Source organism: Emydura macquarii, unplaced genomic scaffold (assembly GCF_026122565.2).
Source record: "Emydura macquarii macquarii isolate MOO-44397 ecotype Brisbane River unplaced genomic scaffold, CSIRO-AGI_Emac_v2 contig_2422, whole genome shotgun sequence".
Classification (NCBI taxonomy): Eukaryota; Metazoa; Chordata; order Testudines; family Chelidae; genus Emydura; species Emydura macquarii.
The window spans coordinates 37385996-37404469 of NW_027132559.1; the positions used below are offsets into that span (position 1 = coordinate 37385996).

An 18474-nucleotide genomic window follows, 5' to 3' on the forward strand; every position below is an offset into this window, starting at 1 on the left:
ATGGCCCTGAATGTGCACGAAAATCCACTTGTATGTTGATTCCTGTGACTCAAGTGCCCACACCTGGACACTGCACTCGAAACCCCTCAGCACACTGATGCCTTCCGAGACTCAGTCCAGATCTTGGGAAGCCATTACCCTGGACTTCCTAGTAGAGTTACCTGTGTCTAACAAGCACCCTGCAGTCCTCACCATGGTCAACCGACTGACAAAAATGGTTCACTTTGTCCCCATTGCACATTTGCCATCTGCAGAAGAAATAGCCTAGCTCCTGATGGCTTATGTCACCCATCTCCACGGACTCCCAGAGCGAGTCACAACTGATTGGGGTCTGCAGTTTATGTTGTGGTTTTGGAATGAAACTTTATGATTGTCTGGGCTCTGTGCTTACACATCCACCTCCCATTAGGGATGTAAGTAGGTAAATGTTTAAACGGTAAGCAGCTGGCTTACCGTTTACTAATTAGTTTCAATGTTGCCCTGGGGGAGGGAAGAACTGGGAGGCGCCAAGCCCAACGCAGCTCCCCTTAGTGAGAACTGCCCAGCTGTGGCTCAGTAAGTGCGTGCCGGTGAGAGCTGAGTGAGAGCTGCCCACCTGGACAGCTCTTGCTTGGCAGGGAGGAGCTGAACCCAGCACGGCTCCCCGTCTCCACGCATTTAACCATTTAAACGTTCTATTTTTAGAATGTTTAAATGGATTATTAATTAAAGGAATTTTTACATCCCTACCACCTATCACCTACAAACTGTCTGAATGAGCAACTCAAGTGTTAGAACAATATTTGCACTGCTTCACAAACTCCACCAGGACAACTGGTTGAGCCTCCTATCCTGAGCAGAGTTTGCTTACAATAAAACTGGCTTTGTCTCCACTGGGTAGAGTCCATTCTATACAAATTGCCTTACACCCCAAATCCTCCACTGCAACTCCACCAATCCCCAGCTGCCAAATAGGTATGCCAGATCCATGAGGTCCAAGAGGAACTCAAGGCACATCTGGAAAAGTCCAAGGATGATCACAAGCAGTATGTTGACCACCAGTGTTGGGGAGGCCTGGAATTCACTTGGAGGAAAAAGTGTGGATCTCAGCCCAAAACCTCCACTCTGACTGGCTATGTTGTAAATTAGATTACTAACACCTCGGGCCATATTCCATCAGCCAGGTAATCAACTCAGAGACCCAGCTTTAGTTACCCAGATCCTTCAAAACAGGCCCAGTGTTTCATGTATCCTTGTTAAAACCCTACGTCAACAACCCCTTCACTCGCAAGGCTCAACCACCACCTCCCTCTGGTGCAGATCCAGGGGCACAACAAGTACAAGGTCCATGAGATACTGGACTTGAAAAATCAAATGTGGTTCCCTCTGGGGAAGCTGGCCCAGAAGGGTGATCCTAGGAGCCAGAATCCCAAATCCATGCACATGACCTCATGGCAGCCTTCTATGAGGCCCATTCAGACAAACCCAGGCCAGTGGAGGGTACTCCTTGGGAAAGGTAACGTAAGGCCCAAGGGTCTCAAACACAGGCCTGAAAATCTGCTAAGTAGCAAACATCTCCATGCTGCCACCCGGCAGAATCTATAACCAGCTCATGCACGTTACTCACAACCTGTTGTGGACACAAACCATAGGAAATGTCAGACCCTGAAGGGGTCTGACAGGCAGCAGCCTCATGACTCCTGATTGGCTCCCTGCCCTATATAAACTCAAGGGATGTTCCAGGAAGTGTCCAGACAACAGTGCAGCTCTCCTCTAGCTGCCAGGACCATTCTGATCCCTGTTCTTGAATTCCTGGTTTCAACCTAAGCTTGATTTGGACCTTGCCTGAACCTGGACTTTGATTCTTGATATTGATCCCGGCCTAGAACTTGACTAGAACTCCTCTGCTACTTTCAGTTTCAGGTTTGACCCTGCTCTGACCCTTGGTCCTGACTGCCCTTGTCAGCATCCTGACACCTCTAGGTTAGTGCACTAAATCTGATAGTAGACAGTATCTACTGCTTCAGAGAAAGGGGTAAGAACCCTGTAACAGAAAATTATGGAATAACCTGACCATACAGAAAATTTCTTCCTACCCTCAGTCAGTGGTTTATGTCATGAAACATGGGGCTATATACAGTTACAAACTCTTACTCCTATCCCAAGTGACTATGCATTTTCTCAGAGGCTGAAATTCACTTCACACACAAAGCCCAAGAATTTGGGGTCTATATGGGTGGAGTGCAGAGTGCTGGGGAAACTCATCTCCCAACTGAGGGCTGTGGTGTCTCACTAGCATAACTGCACCAGTTACATAGATTCTTCTTGAAACTACAAAGTTTCATAGATTCAGTTAAACAGACTTTGTACCAGTTACATAGAGTACTGGGGTCAGTAGTTCTGGATGAACATAGATGTGCAGTCCCAACTCTGGCCTGCTCCCATTGTGGCATTGTGATCTTCTGCACTAAGTGTGTGCACAGGCACCATTATGCATTCACCCCCATTGGTGGGGTGCCTATTCAGCCCCTTTGTGGGGTTCACCCTTTACCTCTATAAATGTCAATATTTTTGATAACTTTTACGCTTTTACTTCAATGCTATCAGCAATGAGTTCTGAAAATTAATGATGCACTGTGCAGGAAACTATTTCATTTGATCAGTTTTAAATTTGCTGGATTTCAGTTTCAGGGAACGTCCCCTGTTCTTTTACTATGAAGAAGGGTAATAGGAGCCACCTGATTTACTTTCTCTGTACCATTCATTATTTTGTGTTTCTCTCTCTTGCTCCTTCTTTTCATGTCCTCTCTAAACAGTCCTAATCTTTTCTATTTCTTCACATGAAAGTCTTTCCATATCTCTCATTGTTTCCTTTGCCCATCATCTGAGCCCCTCATGCTTCTGTTATGACTTTCTTGAGTGAACACAGTATGGCAATCTGACCATCAATTTACATAATGGCTCTATAATATTTTCACTATTTTCTATCCCTTTCTAACTTTTTTTTTGTTCCAGCAATGCACATTGAGCAGAGGCTTTCACTAATGCTCACTGATGATCACAGTGATGCTAAAGTCTTTTTTTATGAGTGTTTACTTTTATTTTAAGGCTCAGTAAGATGCATTAGTAGTTGCAATTATTCCTTCTGGCATGTATTACCTCATACTTCTTAACAACAACATTTCATCTGCCTTTCTGCTGCTCAATTATAGCTCTGTAAAGTCCCTCTGATAGATAGATGAACTTCAATCTTAGGTATTTACATGTCCCCCATGAATACGTTATCTGAGCACCTCTCAGTCTTTCATATATTTATCCTCCCAACACCAATGGGAACTAGGGAACTAATCACTCATACCATTTTACAGATGGGGAACTGGGGCACAGAGAGACTAAGCAAATTGTCCACAGGAAGATTGTAAGAGAGCTGGGGATTGAACGTGGATCTCCAAGCCTAGTGCCCTGAACCAGGACCTTCTATAGTCTTGACTTACCTAAAAAACTTTGTTAGCTGCAAACATTTCCACCTACTCCTTACTAGAACATTAATATATATATTAAACAAGGGTCTTAATACAAATTCGTGGGGAAATTCCCCAGTTAACTATTGCCATGTTGAAAACTGACCATCTATTCTTAGTCTTTGTTTTCTGTCTGTTAGCCAGTTGCTGATCCATCAGTGAATTCTGGGTGTTGCCTTCAGGGCAACACCCCCCAGATGTTTTCTATTGATTGGATCTGTTGTGTACTATGTTTTATTCTCTACTCAACTATTTTTAATAGTCCTACTATCTCTTATTCTCAGCTTTTTATCCTAACAAATAGAAGATTAAGGAGTGATTACAGTCTTTAAGTATCTACAAGGAGAACAAATATTTCATAATGGGCTTTTCAGTCTAGCAAAGAAAGGTATAATACAATCCACTGGTTGGAAACGGAAGCTAGACAAATTCAGACTGGAAATAAAGCATAAAATTTGAACGGGAAAGTAATTAACCATGGGAATAATTTGCCAAGAGTTGTGGTGGATTTTCCATCACTGACAATTTTTAAATAAAGATTGGATGATTTTCCTAAAAGATCTGCTCTAGGAATTATTTTGGTGGAGTTCTATGGCCTGTGTTATACAGGGGTCAGACAACTAATCACAAGGGGCCCTACTGGCCTTGGAATCTATTCACAAGCAGCAAGAACTGATATAGGATTCATATCACCACAACCATGGTGGTGTGGTACATTTAACAAAAAATACCATGCAAAAGTAAACACTGTGCTGACATTTTATCATTATTGTCATGTTTGGGTATAACAAATTAGGTCAAATTCTGCAATGACTTACACCGCCCCTGTGCAAACCTAATGTACTCAAGGAGAGTAGGCAAAATATGCAGAAGGACACTTCAGAAAAACATGTAAAAATCACCACCAGTGGGATTGCATAGGATGTAAACCTATGCAGATGTTATCCTCACTGGTACAGTATGACTTAATGGTTATGTCTAAACAAAAATCTTCTCTTTAACTATGAGGAATCAAGCACTTACCAAGCACTGTCCATTTACACAAGGGTTTTGATGCTGACAGGTATCACTGACTGGGGCACACCCATTTAGCCCATAACCATTTCCTGTGTACTCAGCTGGGCAGACACAGGTAGGTATAGGACCTGTGGAAGATGAGACAAAACATACATAGTAACTCGACTGGTCCGGAATACAACAAGACCAGCCTGGTCATTAACAGTGCCTGAGTCAGACTCAGTTTGAAACAGGGCTTTGTAAAATGCTTTAGTCTATTAACAGATACCTTTTGGAGCCTTCTTCCCTGCTCTGTGTCTACTGTGGTCATTAAAAGACTACTGGTTACTGGTAAATCCAAAGAGAGCTGTGGAGGCACAAGAGTCTTTGCAGAGAGGTGCAGAATGGGATTTGTAGCTGGAATGGGCAGAGTGGTTCCAATTATGAGGGCTGGACACATCCACACAATGAAACCTGCAATTGTCTGGGGGCAGAATCTGGATCCATTCTGTCAATACTGTGTCCCTGACAGCAGGCTTTACCTACATTCTCTACAAATTCCAGATCGCTGCTTTTTGCACCATTGTGCATCATAGGTCTCACAATGCTAGAGACAGTGCCAGTTTGCTAAGGCATACATATCTGCTAGCTTGTGGCCTGAAGGTTAAAGTGAAAGTTCTAAGGTCAGAAGACTTCATTTTAAATGTGGTGTCACAAAAGTGTCCACTCTAATTTAACATTTCTTGAAGACTGAGGTTGAAATGTCTGACAGTACCTAAAACAGCACATTACCTGGAGTGGGGACACATGAGGCCAAAGGATGGCAACCTCCATTATTCACTGAGCAGATATCAACCTGGGTGCATACTCTTCCATCCCCCTCATAACCTGGTCAGAATAAGATCAATGTTATTATACAAACAAACTGGGTCAGGTGAAAATCTGTGAGAATCAAATGGAAAGTGTACCCGCTCAGACTCCCACCCAGTGGAAAGACTTGAATGGGAACCAAAGTAAGATGCTTTTCCAACAATTAGGCTATGTTCAGACTGACGGCGGCAAAATCGCCGCTGCCAGATCGATCTTTCTTGATCGATTGAGCGGTCAGTGAGACTGAGTCGACTCCTCAAGTAGCGTAGCACTGAGCCGACGCGCAGAAGGGAAGCAGAGCAGTCGACTGCCGCTGAATCATGCGGTAAGTGTGAACCAGCCCTCTAACAGAGAAAACTGAAGTTGTCTTTGGACCGGAGGTTTGCAAACTTAGTTGACTATTTTATCAGGTTGCCACACTTCAAAGGCCTGATTCTGATCCTATTGATTCTGTTGTTAAGCATTAGTAAATCCAATGGAGAAAAAAGTGTTACATCCACTTAAACCAAGAATGTGTGTGATCAGAACCTTAAGATCTTGTCTATAGCAGTCATTGTATGCGGCCTTCCATTCATTTTTGCACACAATAAACCACAATGGCGGATGAGTTTCTATAACTTAGGTCTCATAATTGCGAGACTGAAACTTGGAAGAAGCCCCTGATGCACTGAGGTTTAGAACACAAACAACTGACTGGGGAATGAGAAATTGCACCTCTCTGTTGCTGCTATGAGGCTAATTACGATAAGAAGAAAAAGCTGCATAGAGTATTATTCATCAAATCCAATGAATTACTTATGACCCAGTGCATTAGATCAAAAATGTACTAAATATGCCTTCCCAGTATAATAACAGATGTGTGACCATCGGTATTGGTGAACAGTCCCTAACTGGCATTTGCTTCCATTAAATTTGTTCCATGCAGTTTAAAACATATTTTCTGTTTATTATTGACAGAGATAATAACTATGTACTTCTCATAAAGGACTTTAAAAATAGTAAGACACCAAATATTGATTTATCACCATTCTTACTACTCTGTTTATTTTGTGGCTGGAAACATTGTATAGATTTAGGAAGCACTTTTAGAGTAATGACTAATTAGAAAGTCTTTTAAGAAGGACAATCCAGCTGGTTTCTGACATATAGCATATATTTTTAATTAATGTGGACAATATAATTACTTCTTTAGTTATACAAATACTGTCTGCCAAAGTAAGTACACTAATAAGTCAGGGGACTAACATTCAAAATCTCTTGCTAGTAACAGGAATCAATTTAGAGGAGACGTAATTAAATATGTATGCTATAAAACATTCATCACTAAGTCTTCCTAAGGCACTATGAACGTGCTTTGGCTCCAGACACTATATTAAACAATGTTAAAATCACGTTGGTTAGTATAACATCTGTTTATTTAAATCAAACTAACTGTGTTAGAATGTGTAGTATTTTCGTGTTCTAAGAAAGCATATCCTGCTTGGGATTATATCAACAAGGTCAATTCGTTGTTTTACCTGGTGGACAAAGACCACAGGAGAAGGATCCCATAGTGTTGATACATTGAACCACTGGTGCTATTGAACAGCCTCCATTGTCTCTCTCACATTCATTAATATCTTGGCAACTGTAGCCGTTTCCTTGCCAGCCTATGAAGAGACACAGCAGAAAGGCAAAAACTGGCAAACCCTTATAATGTTTGCTTTTCTTTCTGTCTTTTACCAGAACTTTTTTGCTTTTCCCAAGCACAGCAAAATATTACTTTTGCATGCCATTTAGGAAAGGCCGTTGAATGGGAAATCTTCCTCCTTTGACATATTAGAACTAAAAACTGAAATGTGCTGTAGAATTTTAAATAATTTAGTGTGAGAAATGTGAGGGAGGACCTTTAATCTGAATACGTTCTGTGCATGTTCAGTAACGAGTCACACTTAAATATAAGGATTAGGCCATTCAGACCTTACCATAAAAATTTTTACTACAAAGACTTGTTCCAATCCTGATATTGATTATTTAGAGTCCCTGTAACCATGTTCTCAACAAAATGCTTAAATAACTCAAGTAAGTGTAGCCTAAAAAAAGAATTCATAGATTTTTTAGGCCAGAAGGGACCATTATATAAGCTAATCGGATCTCTTGTATAAGGCAGTCCAAAGAATTTCATCCAGTTACTCCTGTATTGACCCCAATTCTGTGCTTGTGAAAGGCTGGCCATCAGCTCACAGCCCTGCCTCTTCTTGCCGACTGAGTATACATCGGTATACAGTACCTGTGGGACAGGGCCCGCAGTAGTACGAGCCTGGAGTGTTGAAGCACCGTACGGGAGGGATCTGAGAACACGGCTGACTAGGGAGGCTGCACTCATCTATATCAGCACTGCAGGCAGGGCTACCAGGCGGGGACATCCAACCAGCATCGCAGATACAGCTGTACTTTGGCTGCCACATTAAACATCGTGTTATGAATTAGGGCAATTGTGAAAACTACTGAGAAGCAGACACGAGGAACAATTTAAGAAAATCTTTTAAACTATAGCTAATTACAAGAGAGGTTTCAAATCATCACATGATTGGCCTTTGCGTGATCTTGGGTAGATTTCTCAATCTATCTTCCTCTGAGATTGAACATTTAGCACATGCTAATAACAGACTGTATCATTATTTCACTAAGTAAAAGAAACTCATAATTTACTGACACTACGACATAGAGAATGAACAGCAATCATGAACTGTACCTAAACATAATTAAAAGCAATCAACTCAACTTGCTTTGCATTTAGGGTAAAGAGACCAATACAAATATAACAACCTGAAATCAACTTGGCAAAATATGCAGTAATCTGTGTGATGTGCATAGTGTAAATAACTAAGTAATTTGCAAAACCATATTTCCTTTAAGGGCAATGATTATATTTACTGTAAACTTTACAAACACTCAGATCTTAACATCTGTAATGAAGTGCAGCATTCAATGGAATCAGCATGACTTACTAGATAGAAATGATGTTCCAGAGCCTCTTTTTAAAGTGTGATTTTTATTTATTTACTTCTAAGAACCATCCTTATTTGGTCCCAGCCCACCCATCCTTGTTCTGGTCCCAGAATTGGAATCTGAAGTATCTGAAGCTAACATTAACTAACATTACGGTGGTATTTTCAAAAGCCCTCAGCATCGGCTTAATTGTGCTCTTGCTGAAGTCATGGGGAGTTTTATCATTGACTTTAATGGGAGCAGAGTCGAGCCAACCCTGAACGCTTTTGAGAATCTCACCAATAATCTACGAAATAAAGAGAAAATAGCCTAGAAGCAAGCAAACCTTAGCAAATCTTACATGGCAAACCGTAACAAAATCTTTAATACAGACCTGCAGTTACAAAAGCAGATCGTTGTCATGAAAGACAAAACAATAAGCAGATAGTAGGTAAACCGAGCATATTACATTGCCAGCCTCAGACACCCCTAGGGATAGTCACGCCAAAACTTTGCTTTCCCTTCCATGGGGGTCTTGCAGTGACAACAATGTTTGTTATTCTTAACTATTGGGGAAAATAGGTATGTCAAATAATGTTAGGATTGAAATAATACCCAATACTAGAACTGGAGAACAGGGAGATTCAGGTAATGTTTTTAAATATTAAAAAAATATTTCTTCTTCCCCAGCTGCTTAAAGGAGGATAACAATAGACCCGATACAGGTGTCTTTTGCGAGTTGCTTCACCTCCCTCTGCAGTCACTGGGATGCTCAGCACTATGCACCAACCAATGTTTGGTTACTGTAGGCAGTATTAGTTGCCCAGTGCCCCATCTCACTTCTAGAGCACAGTCTGTTAGTACTTGTTGGTACACTGTTTAGTGGTACTGCATAGTTTTTAAACACTGGCTGAAATGGTGTTACATAAAGAGGCTCATATTTAATTTCTTACCTCATTGGGCTGCTCCCTGCCTGAGTCTATGCAGATACCATGCTCACAGAGGGCCTGAGATCCTCCTTGGCAATCATCAAATGTTGAGGTACAATGGGACCCATAGGTTTCTGGAGTACAGGTACAGCTAATGATGAAAGCACCGAGAAATGCCAGTCTTAGGTACTTATTATCACAGTATCTGAACACCTCACAATCTTTAATGTATTTAGCTTTACAAACCCCCTGTGAGATAGAGAAGGATACCCCCATTTTACAGATGGACATACTGCCCACAGTCACACAGGAAGTCTGGGGCACAGCAGGGCTTGAACCCAGATCTCCCAACACCTAGGATAGTGACCTAACCACGGGAAAATCCTGCCTCCTATGGTAGATGTGACTCTCCCTTCAGTGCTGCTCTTTACCACACTGTGAAGGTTGCAACTAACTATTAATCTAGCAGTTTTCTGGCCCAAGAACCCCCATTTCACAAAGGATTTACTTTTCAATAGGTGAAAACTCTCTCTGCCCAGACATATACAGCTTTCAACAAACATGATGGTGTTAGAAGATGAAATGCCAATGGCCTTATTCTGTTTTTCAACGAAAAATCATATGTAAATAATATTACAGTAACATTAGTTTGCAATTAAATGGTGCCCTTGAGCCAAGGCTCTCCCAGGCCTTTACAAACATACATTAAACTTAAGCCTTCAAAACACTCCTGTGAGACAGGTAATAATTATACTGTAACAGGTGGTAGGGCATTAACACCTAGCATAGAGCCCCACAGGTGTACTGGATAGATAATAAAGTTAGACTGGGGACTGAGGGCCAGATTTTTAAAAGTATTTAGACAGATGGTGTGAGTTTTCAGAAATACCTAGGTGCCTAACTCCCACTGCTTTCAATGAGATTTAGGCATCTAACCTTTTGAGCGCATCTGAAAATCTCACTAGATACCTAGCTCCGTATTTAGACACCTAACTATTTTTAAAAATCTGGTCCTGAGGGCCCAGTCTTTCAGGAAAACACTTTTCTTTACCGCATTGCTGACTAGGCATGGACTTCAGTGCGTCCTTAACTTCAAACACATGCTCCAGTGCTTTGCTGAAAAGAAGGATGTGTTATGGAAGCTTCTGGATAGTCACAGGAGAGGCAGAAGCTTAGGTTGTAGCCTGTCTATTTGCTTTCCCAGTTATGTAAACGCCAGTTTGTTTAGTTTGGTATGAAGGGCATTTCTTAGTTGGCAGGAATAAAGCCTTGAAGAGGAATAATAATGCTGGCTGGCTGACTCTTTTGTTGTTGCTGGACCCTGACTCATTTCAGCTTGCACTCACTTTGGAGATGAGGAAACTGAGGCGTGGATGAATTAGGTGGTTTATGTATGTTCAAACAGCAAGTTTAGTGGAAGAGGTGGTAAGAGAACCCAGGAATCCTGACTTCCAGCCCTCTCAAGCTGGAATGATGAAATGAATGTGTATTATATCCATTGCAGCAAGCTATTACTTCTTGAAGCAGTGGGGTAGAAGGAATTTGCCCCAGAGGAGTGCATCTGAGTCACAGTGAGCCTCAGGGTACTCTGGAGGTGGTGTAATTTATGCACTACCCCTTGCTCAGGACTAGGTCTAAAGGCACAATCTTGGCCACTGAAATGCAGCTCCTGCTGAGGTGGAACATGACAAAACAAACAATAAAAGACAGGAAGTAAAGAGAAATATTGTCTGGAAATGACAGCATATGGGGGAGGGGGTGCCTGTGAATCCAATGTCTGGGCACTATAGTTCAGTGACTCTCCCACACTTGAGTCCATGTCACCTACCTTCTTCTTTAATTGGCATGTCAGTGCCATTCAGCCCCGTTCTAATGACAGCACATGTTTAGTTCATTCAAGAACACCATGTTTACAGGGGGATACTTGTCTGAAAGTTCTGCTTTTTATTGTCTATAATGGTAAATACATGACTTTCAGAGACTATACAAAGCTCTCCCTGTCAGAAGGGAACAAGCAGACTGGATGGCATGCCAGAGCTCCCTGCAAAGCAGTTTGTTCTCAGCTTCAACATAAAAATCTTAGCCCCCACAAATATTTACTTGGCATGCCACTAGCTTTATAATACTTTGCCATTGCTTGCAAGAAGCTTTTAGAAGGAATATCCGTGTGCAGTGATCTTTGTATCCAGCCCTGGTTATAATGTGGCCTGATGGTACTTTTTTCAAGGTGTGCTATTCCCTAACAGCATAATTTGATTTTCATAGACACGTTTCCAGCATTCTTGCAGCTGTCTCTGCCACGTCAGGCAGTCTGTAAAACAAGCTATGCACGAAGTGGCTTATACTTGCTACCTTCCTACTGTGCACACAGCAGCACAGCATGTTGATGAGCTACAAGATTAAGATGCCCACCACTATCCGTCTGAAAGAGAGAACTCTGCTTCCCATCTCTACTTATAGTCACTGTTTTAAAGTAGGTATTTCCTGGCCGTCAGCTTGCAGGAGAGCACCTCATTGCCTCACCCTCCCCTTATAGGTGTTAAGCCGATACTGGACATAATGAAATACGCTTGTTTACCCCCTCAGAAGAAGGCCTGTATCTCACTGTTCTTGTCAAACAAAGCTCTTCTGCTCCACTCCTTGAGGCTCTCTGTCCATTCACGCTCCCTTCCCCAAAGTCCCCAGTCCTCTCCCCTACTCTCAGTAAAATCATTTTTAAAATTCATTTATTCATTTCTGAGTGCACAGAAACATGTCATTGTCTTCAATGAGGCCAGGCTTTCACCCCCAGGGTCCACTACCCCATATCTCTGCAACTCATGTAATTATATAGCCCAGTGAAGCATGTCTGTGAACCAGAAAGATGGTGTTTTGCAGAGGTCACTGACTACACAAGGCGTAGGGAAACAGTGAATCAGGTGCACAGTCCCTCCCCTAAAGAGCTTACTGCAATGGAAGTTTATACAGTACTTTTGCTATCAAAGTCTTACTTACCTGTCCTTTTTTAGGCTCTGATTCAGGAAAGCATGAGCTTAAAGATAACAGAAATGCTTTCCAGAATCGGAGCCTTAATGCTAGAATGTGCCTACTGATGATTTTGATGAAATAGTGAAGGACTCCTGATGCCTATCGGAGTATCATTTTCATATTCAAAACAAGCAGGAATTCAGTAAGAAGTAACTTCAAAGAAGGAAAAAAATCAGCACAGTATTTAAAGGCAGCAAAACAGGACAATGCTTTATTACTCAACTGAAGCTGCTCAGAGCATGACAGCCGGCTTTATGAAGTTCTGCTCTGAGCAGCTTCAAACGGGTAACAAATTAATCTCTTACTAGAAAAGGAGTGGTGATCTCTTCCTCTTTGAAGTGTCCTGTCCATTTTTGATTGCCTTGATTTTGATCAGTCCTTTGGGGCAGAACTGGAAGTTCTGGAAATGCACCTCATTAGTTTCTTTAGAGTCTTGTGAATCTTTTTTTCCTCTCTCATTTGATTTGCCCTGTATTTAGTTGAGGATGAGTGGGAAGATGGGACGTGTTGGTTATATACCTGAAGATCCTTAAGTGATGAAACATAGTCTTTCATTACCTCAGGTGGGAATTAAGCATTAAATTATTCCACCTTGTAAAACCTAAGTTAATCAGTGTCAGTTCACTATAGACAGTGTTCAGTAAACCTGCAATGACCTTTTCAAGCAAACTTGCCAATTGTACATGTGACATTTATCCAGGGCTGTTAATATTTCATCAACAAGCACTATAGATCCAAATCAAATGCACCCCAGCCGTTCCTGCTAAGATTCTGCAACTATGTAATTCTAACAACAGTGTAAAGCAAAAAAATTTCCCCACATTTTCCATAGTATTTTTCATAAATCTACGTAACAATGATTGCAACTGAACAAGCAGAATATTAGTACCTTATTTTAAATGGATATCTAAAATATCTGTGAAGTTCTAAGACTTTATAAGCTTTGGGATAAGTGTTTAATTTTCATTTTAGCGCAAAGATAGTTCAGTGTATGTAACGACAGGGAAGGTGTCATTGAATTTTCTCCCACTTAGTTTATTGATAAATTTGCTTCAGTCTGTGACATGGCCCTAATGAGAAGGATAAAACTGGAGAATGGGGAAATGTTATTTAATAATTTAGAAGCTTCCAAACAATTGAATTTGGCGTGGGTAGTCTGTTCGCTGCTTGTTTTCTATCTAGTGTACCTGTGCTGGTTCAGCTGGCATACTAGGACAGGGAAGGCTGGGCTCCACCCATTATTGCAGCAGGCAGCACCAAGTTATGCCTCCTCACCTGGACCAGGTAGCCTGGACCAGCATGAAAGAAAGTCTTACACAATCTTTATAATAGGCATGATCTTCTTGCCTCAAAACAGGCAAAGCTCCCAGTGGCTTCAGTGAGTTTTGCTTGCATCAGGACTGGATACATAATTTATAAAGTGTTTTATGGTCTGAGTGAAAGGTGCTGCAGTACCTAAAAATAAGATTGTTATTTCCAGGAATGGTACTGTAGTGGCAATAAGTGACACAAAAATGTTAGAGGATCCTAATAGTGAACTTCTATGTAATGGCATGAAAAATTACCTGTAACTGCCTGGTGTGTTCATACAAGTAGCTCCATTCTGACAGCCTAGTGCTGTTCCGGCATAAATCTGGCATTCATTAACATCAACTGAACAGAACGGGCCCTGAGATGAAATAGAATTCATGTTATTTTCCAACTAACAGAGAAACAAAGTGGTTCATGGAGCCAATGTTTAATAGAAGTGTTTCAGAAGATATACAAATCATAGGCTGCTATCACTATGATTTCCCTTATAAAACACTATAACAAAATGCTATTGTTCTGTTTTGTTTCCATTACCCTACGTATCAGCCACACAAGGGGATAAAACCTTTTATCCATATGCTTTCTATAAATTTCTAACATAAACTGGAGTTCATCACCATCCTTTAGGTTACTAATAGAGTAATAGGTTGAAAACTTTTCAACAAAATATTTTTTCATTGAAAAATGCGGCTTTCTGAAACTGAAATGTCTTGTGAAAAAGTATCACTTTTGACAAAAAATATTGATGGGACTGTTTCTCAGATCCAAGATGGACTCTGAGTTTCTCGAGTGTAAATTTCCACAGCTCCATTTACTTCAATAGAGATGCACCAGTTTATACTAGCAAATAATTTGTCCCATGATTTTTATATTAGCACTGTTGTGTGAGAGGCAAATGTGTTAAAGACTTATATAAACATACCAAATGATGAGTCTGATATTAAAGGAGCTGCATTGTTTTAGGTGACTGATGTATCACCCTCTATCTTAAAATGATGTGCTCTATTACAGACTAACAATGACGCAGGAATGTATAGCAGCCAAGTTGACAGGGGATAGAGGGACCTTAGAGTTTCTGTGGCATTACAGCAGAATTACTTAAGATCCAGATTCCTGAATTCCCACCATCCTGCATATTGAGTGCTACACCTTACTCCATGAATAGTCAGATAAATTTCATGGGTGCTACTCAGTGAGAGCAAAGGAGGCAGAATTGGACCCTCACATATAATGACAATAATGATAATCATATGTACTGGATATGTTCAAATAGCCTGAAAGATTCACCTGCCAGTTACTGGGGCAGAGACAAAAGAAGGAATCCAGCAGGTTTATGCAGGTTCCAGAATTCTGACAGGGGTTGCTGCTACAAGCTTTCCTCAGGACAGTCTGAAACAATGAATGAGAAATCAGTTTAAAAACCGTCATTTTTTTTTTCAATACTTATCTGCAAAAGGCTTAGAACACCCTTGGGACTACATAAATGTAACAACTAAAAATGTAATCATATGTCTGGGATTGTGTTGCCGCCCACTGACACTGTAACAGCTTGACAACAAGTGACAGTTAATAGAGATTCTTCATTAGTTCTATTGGTAGAAGACCCATGTTTCTAGAACTGAAGGCCTCACTTTCATTCCTGATGTCATGTGTATGGTTTATATGGCAACTGCATTACTTGTGCCTATGGCTTTGCTACATACAAAACCAATAACTAAAATTGACTTTTTTTAATACAACAAACCCAGACTGAGTTCCCAAATCATGGGTTAGTCTTGGCAGATCATTAAAGGAGGAGATGATTTTTTTTTCTAGTATCTAGTTGCCATTTTTCTAAGTCTACAGAGATATTTTTGTTAAAGATTGGGGACTCTTGCAGAGTTTATTTTTAAAAGAAGGCATTTCATCTCATCTATAAATCATGACTTCATGTCTGTCTACTGTTAATGAGAAAAGCAGCCTTGAGTGATGCACGGGAGGACAGAATCCATCTAGTTATTTTTATTCTTGCAGACATCCTTGATTTTCTGCTTTTAAAAAAATCTGCTAGATTTGTTCCATAATTACTCACCTGCTGTACATTTTGAAGTCTGCCCTCAAGACTCACAATCTGCAATAGATATACAAAGATAAATGTGTTTGGGATTAGAGTGGCACTGATATGTGTGTGTCCTGGACTGACTGGATGCACCTTTCAGTCATGTACACGCTGGTAGACTAAGGAAACATGGAGGGATTTTCATATAAGGAAAAACAGAAAGGGGAGATTTTCAGAAAGGCGTAAGATTTCCAACACCCATTCAATGGGTTTCATTACCTAAACCGCTTATACTCTTTTGTATATCACAACCTAAATATGTATAAATGTGACTAAAAAACTGAAGCCCCAGTCCTGCAAAGATGTATGTGTGTGTTTAAGCATGTGAGTAGCTCAACAGGATTTTGTAGTTCATAAATCTTTGCAGAATAGGGGCCTCAGAGAGGATACAATGGTCTACAATTATATGAAAGGTGTGAACACAAAGGAGGAAAAGGAATTGTTGACTGTGAGCCAAGGGGATATGATTAGCAGTAATGGACTGAAACTGAACACAGTCAAATGAAAGATAAATAAATATCAAGAAAATTTCCCTAAAATGTGGTTATTTTTCCCAAGAATAGTTTCCCAAGGAAAATTGTGAAAACTCCAAAAGTAGAGTGATTTACAACTGAACTGAATAAAGGCTTCCAGAATACACTGTTGGGAAAACTTCAGCATTAGTATGGGATGGAAAATATGACCAAAGAGGCCTTTTCCATCTCTAGTTTCACTAGTCACATGATTCTATATATGGAGACGGAACACTGTCTGTGCAGCACTTGCATTTAATATATAGGGCATATTCCTACAGTCTTTGAATTCACTGGGGACTTTGCCTGAGTAGACCTTCAGGATTAGGTTCACATAGATTCTGACAAGATAAAAAAAGAGCCATAGAGTCAGGGTTTTATCCACAACTCAATGAAATCAGACAGAGTCCTTGACTTCCCGGACACTGAATCAGTTCTGTACAACTTATTCTGATTCTTTTCCTAAACCCATGCAGTTCTTAATGGAGGACTGGGGCCTATAACTGGAAACAGTCAAAGAAATCAGGCAAACATGCTGACATGAGGAACTGAAAATCTGGAATAAAAAGTGACATGATGTGAGACTTACCTTGGAATTAATCAGAGTGATCTGGTTTGAAATATTCTGAAGTACACCAATGCTTCTTTTCAGTTCTAGAATCTCATCTTTGTTTTTCCTGATCTTAATTTAAAAAAAAAAAAAAATTAGTTCTAGTGTATTAAAAGCCTATGTGAAACAATCACTATCTTCTCTGTTGCTGAAGAACGTTTGATCCTCACAATTTTTGTATTATAAAGTTCAGTGAGATAACAGTTACATTATATACACAACTGACTCTTAATTTTTATATAGCTATATAATTTCTTTATGAGTCTGTAATAATTCATGATCTCATAAGAATGACAGCAATCATAATAGTAATAAAACCATTAGCATACCTGAGATAAATTTTGCAAGCATGTAAATTTAAACTATCAATGTACAAGCAAAAAGGTGAACATTTAATAAAAATAAGTAAGTATATCACCTGACTAAAAAGCTCTGTGAGGTCATCTTCATTAATTTTTACTTTTCCCTGTGATCCGGTTCTAAACTCAATATTTTTGGTGGAGCCTGTATGAAACACTAAATTCCCCCTCTCTGAGGTCATGCGAGGCCTGTTTTTTAAAGAAAAGAAGATGGCATTTAGCTACATCCGTGCCAAAAATTTTGTAAATAAATTGATTTGAATCAATCAATTACTATTTCAGTTATTCAAAACACCACCATGTGAACAGATCTATTTGTAAGTGACACTGACGATGGTACTTACTGTTCATCATAAATGCTCCTTTTCTGCCTCTTTTTCTCATAATGTTTAGATTCACAGCTTAATCCGGAAAGTATTAATAATACAGCCAAAAGCCATGGGGCAGAAGATGGCCAAAGCATTGCTTGCTGCCAGCCTTCCTGGGGTGTGCAACAAGTTAGACTGAAACCTCCGGTGCTGAATGTTAGTTTTGAGAGCTTAACAGGTGCACTTTGCTCTTGCAAGGTCCTCAGTATGCTCTAGAAGTGCCCACTCCGCTTTTTTGCCCCAGAGTGAGTGAGCTTTACCTGAATTAATATAGTACTGAAGTAATACAGTACTGAAAATATATAAATGACCTAAAAATGAAATGGACATTTTTCCTTTTTTTTAAAAACTTAATTTTTCCTTAAAAAAAAAGCAAGAAAAACTCAAGTGATAAAAATAACCTACCTTGATTTAATCATTATCTCTTTGACCTTTGCAACAATGAAACACTATTGAAGTCCCTTGAAATATGTAGCTGACTAGGCAAAAGAAACATTACACCACTACTGCATATTTCACTTCAAGAGTTTCAGGATTCTGGCACCAATAAAAATTCCCGGTAGTTTCCAGAAAAGTGGCATGTAAAAGTCTCATTGGTCACCAAATGACTATTTGCATAAAAGTAGAAGTTTCTAACCCTTCCTAAAATAATTAATTGGACAAATGACAGGATTGATCTAACAGCACTACACAGCATCCAACTGAACAACTAAATGTGTGTTTTTAACCAAATATGGTTGTTTTAAATGTACGCGTGACTGGACTTTGTGTTTCCTTGTCCCCTTTCTCCAAACTATTTTCCACCATTCTCCCCCCATGAAGGGGCCCTGTGTGACCTCCATTTCCCCTATTCCTCCTATGCCCTCCGGCCCCCATAGCAGGGTTGCCCATTCTCCTACCTGCCAGGGTTCTGCAGGCACTCCC

The 18474-nt window shown here is 40.3% G+C and overlaps 1 protein-coding gene across 4 annotated transcripts in view; it reads right to left on the reverse strand.

Moving 5' to 3' along the window:
* Positions 1–17635, reverse strand: part of CUBN (cubilin) — a 196380-nt gene extending 178745 nt beyond the window's left edge. For 2 of the 4 annotated variants that reach the window (XM_067562301.1, XM_067562299.1), the window contains exons 1-11: positions 17527–17635; positions 17242–17371; positions 16803–16895; positions 15675–15713; positions 14891–14992; positions 13858–13961; positions 9290–9416; positions 7636–7804; positions 6884–7015; positions 5289–5384; positions 4524–4645 (exon numbers count right to left, since the gene is read on the reverse strand). In XM_067562301.1, coding sequence (XP_067418402.1) covers positions 4524–4645; positions 5289–5384; positions 6884–7015; positions 7636–7804; positions 9290–9416; positions 13858–13961; positions 14891–14992; positions 15675–15713; positions 16803–16895; positions 17242–17364 — 1107 coding nt within the window. In that variant the 5' untranslated portion in view covers positions 17365–17371; positions 17527–17635. Of the gene's footprint in view, positions 1–4523; positions 4646–5288; positions 5385–6883; positions 7016–7635; positions 7805–9289; positions 9417–12597; positions 12631–13857; positions 13962–14890; positions 14993–15674; positions 15714–16802; positions 16896–17241; positions 17372–17526 lie in introns of those variants that run through there. The other 2 variants (XM_067562300.1, XM_067562303.1) reach the window with 2 other exon arrangements.
* Between the last annotated feature and the right edge of the window lie 839 nt (positions 17636–18474).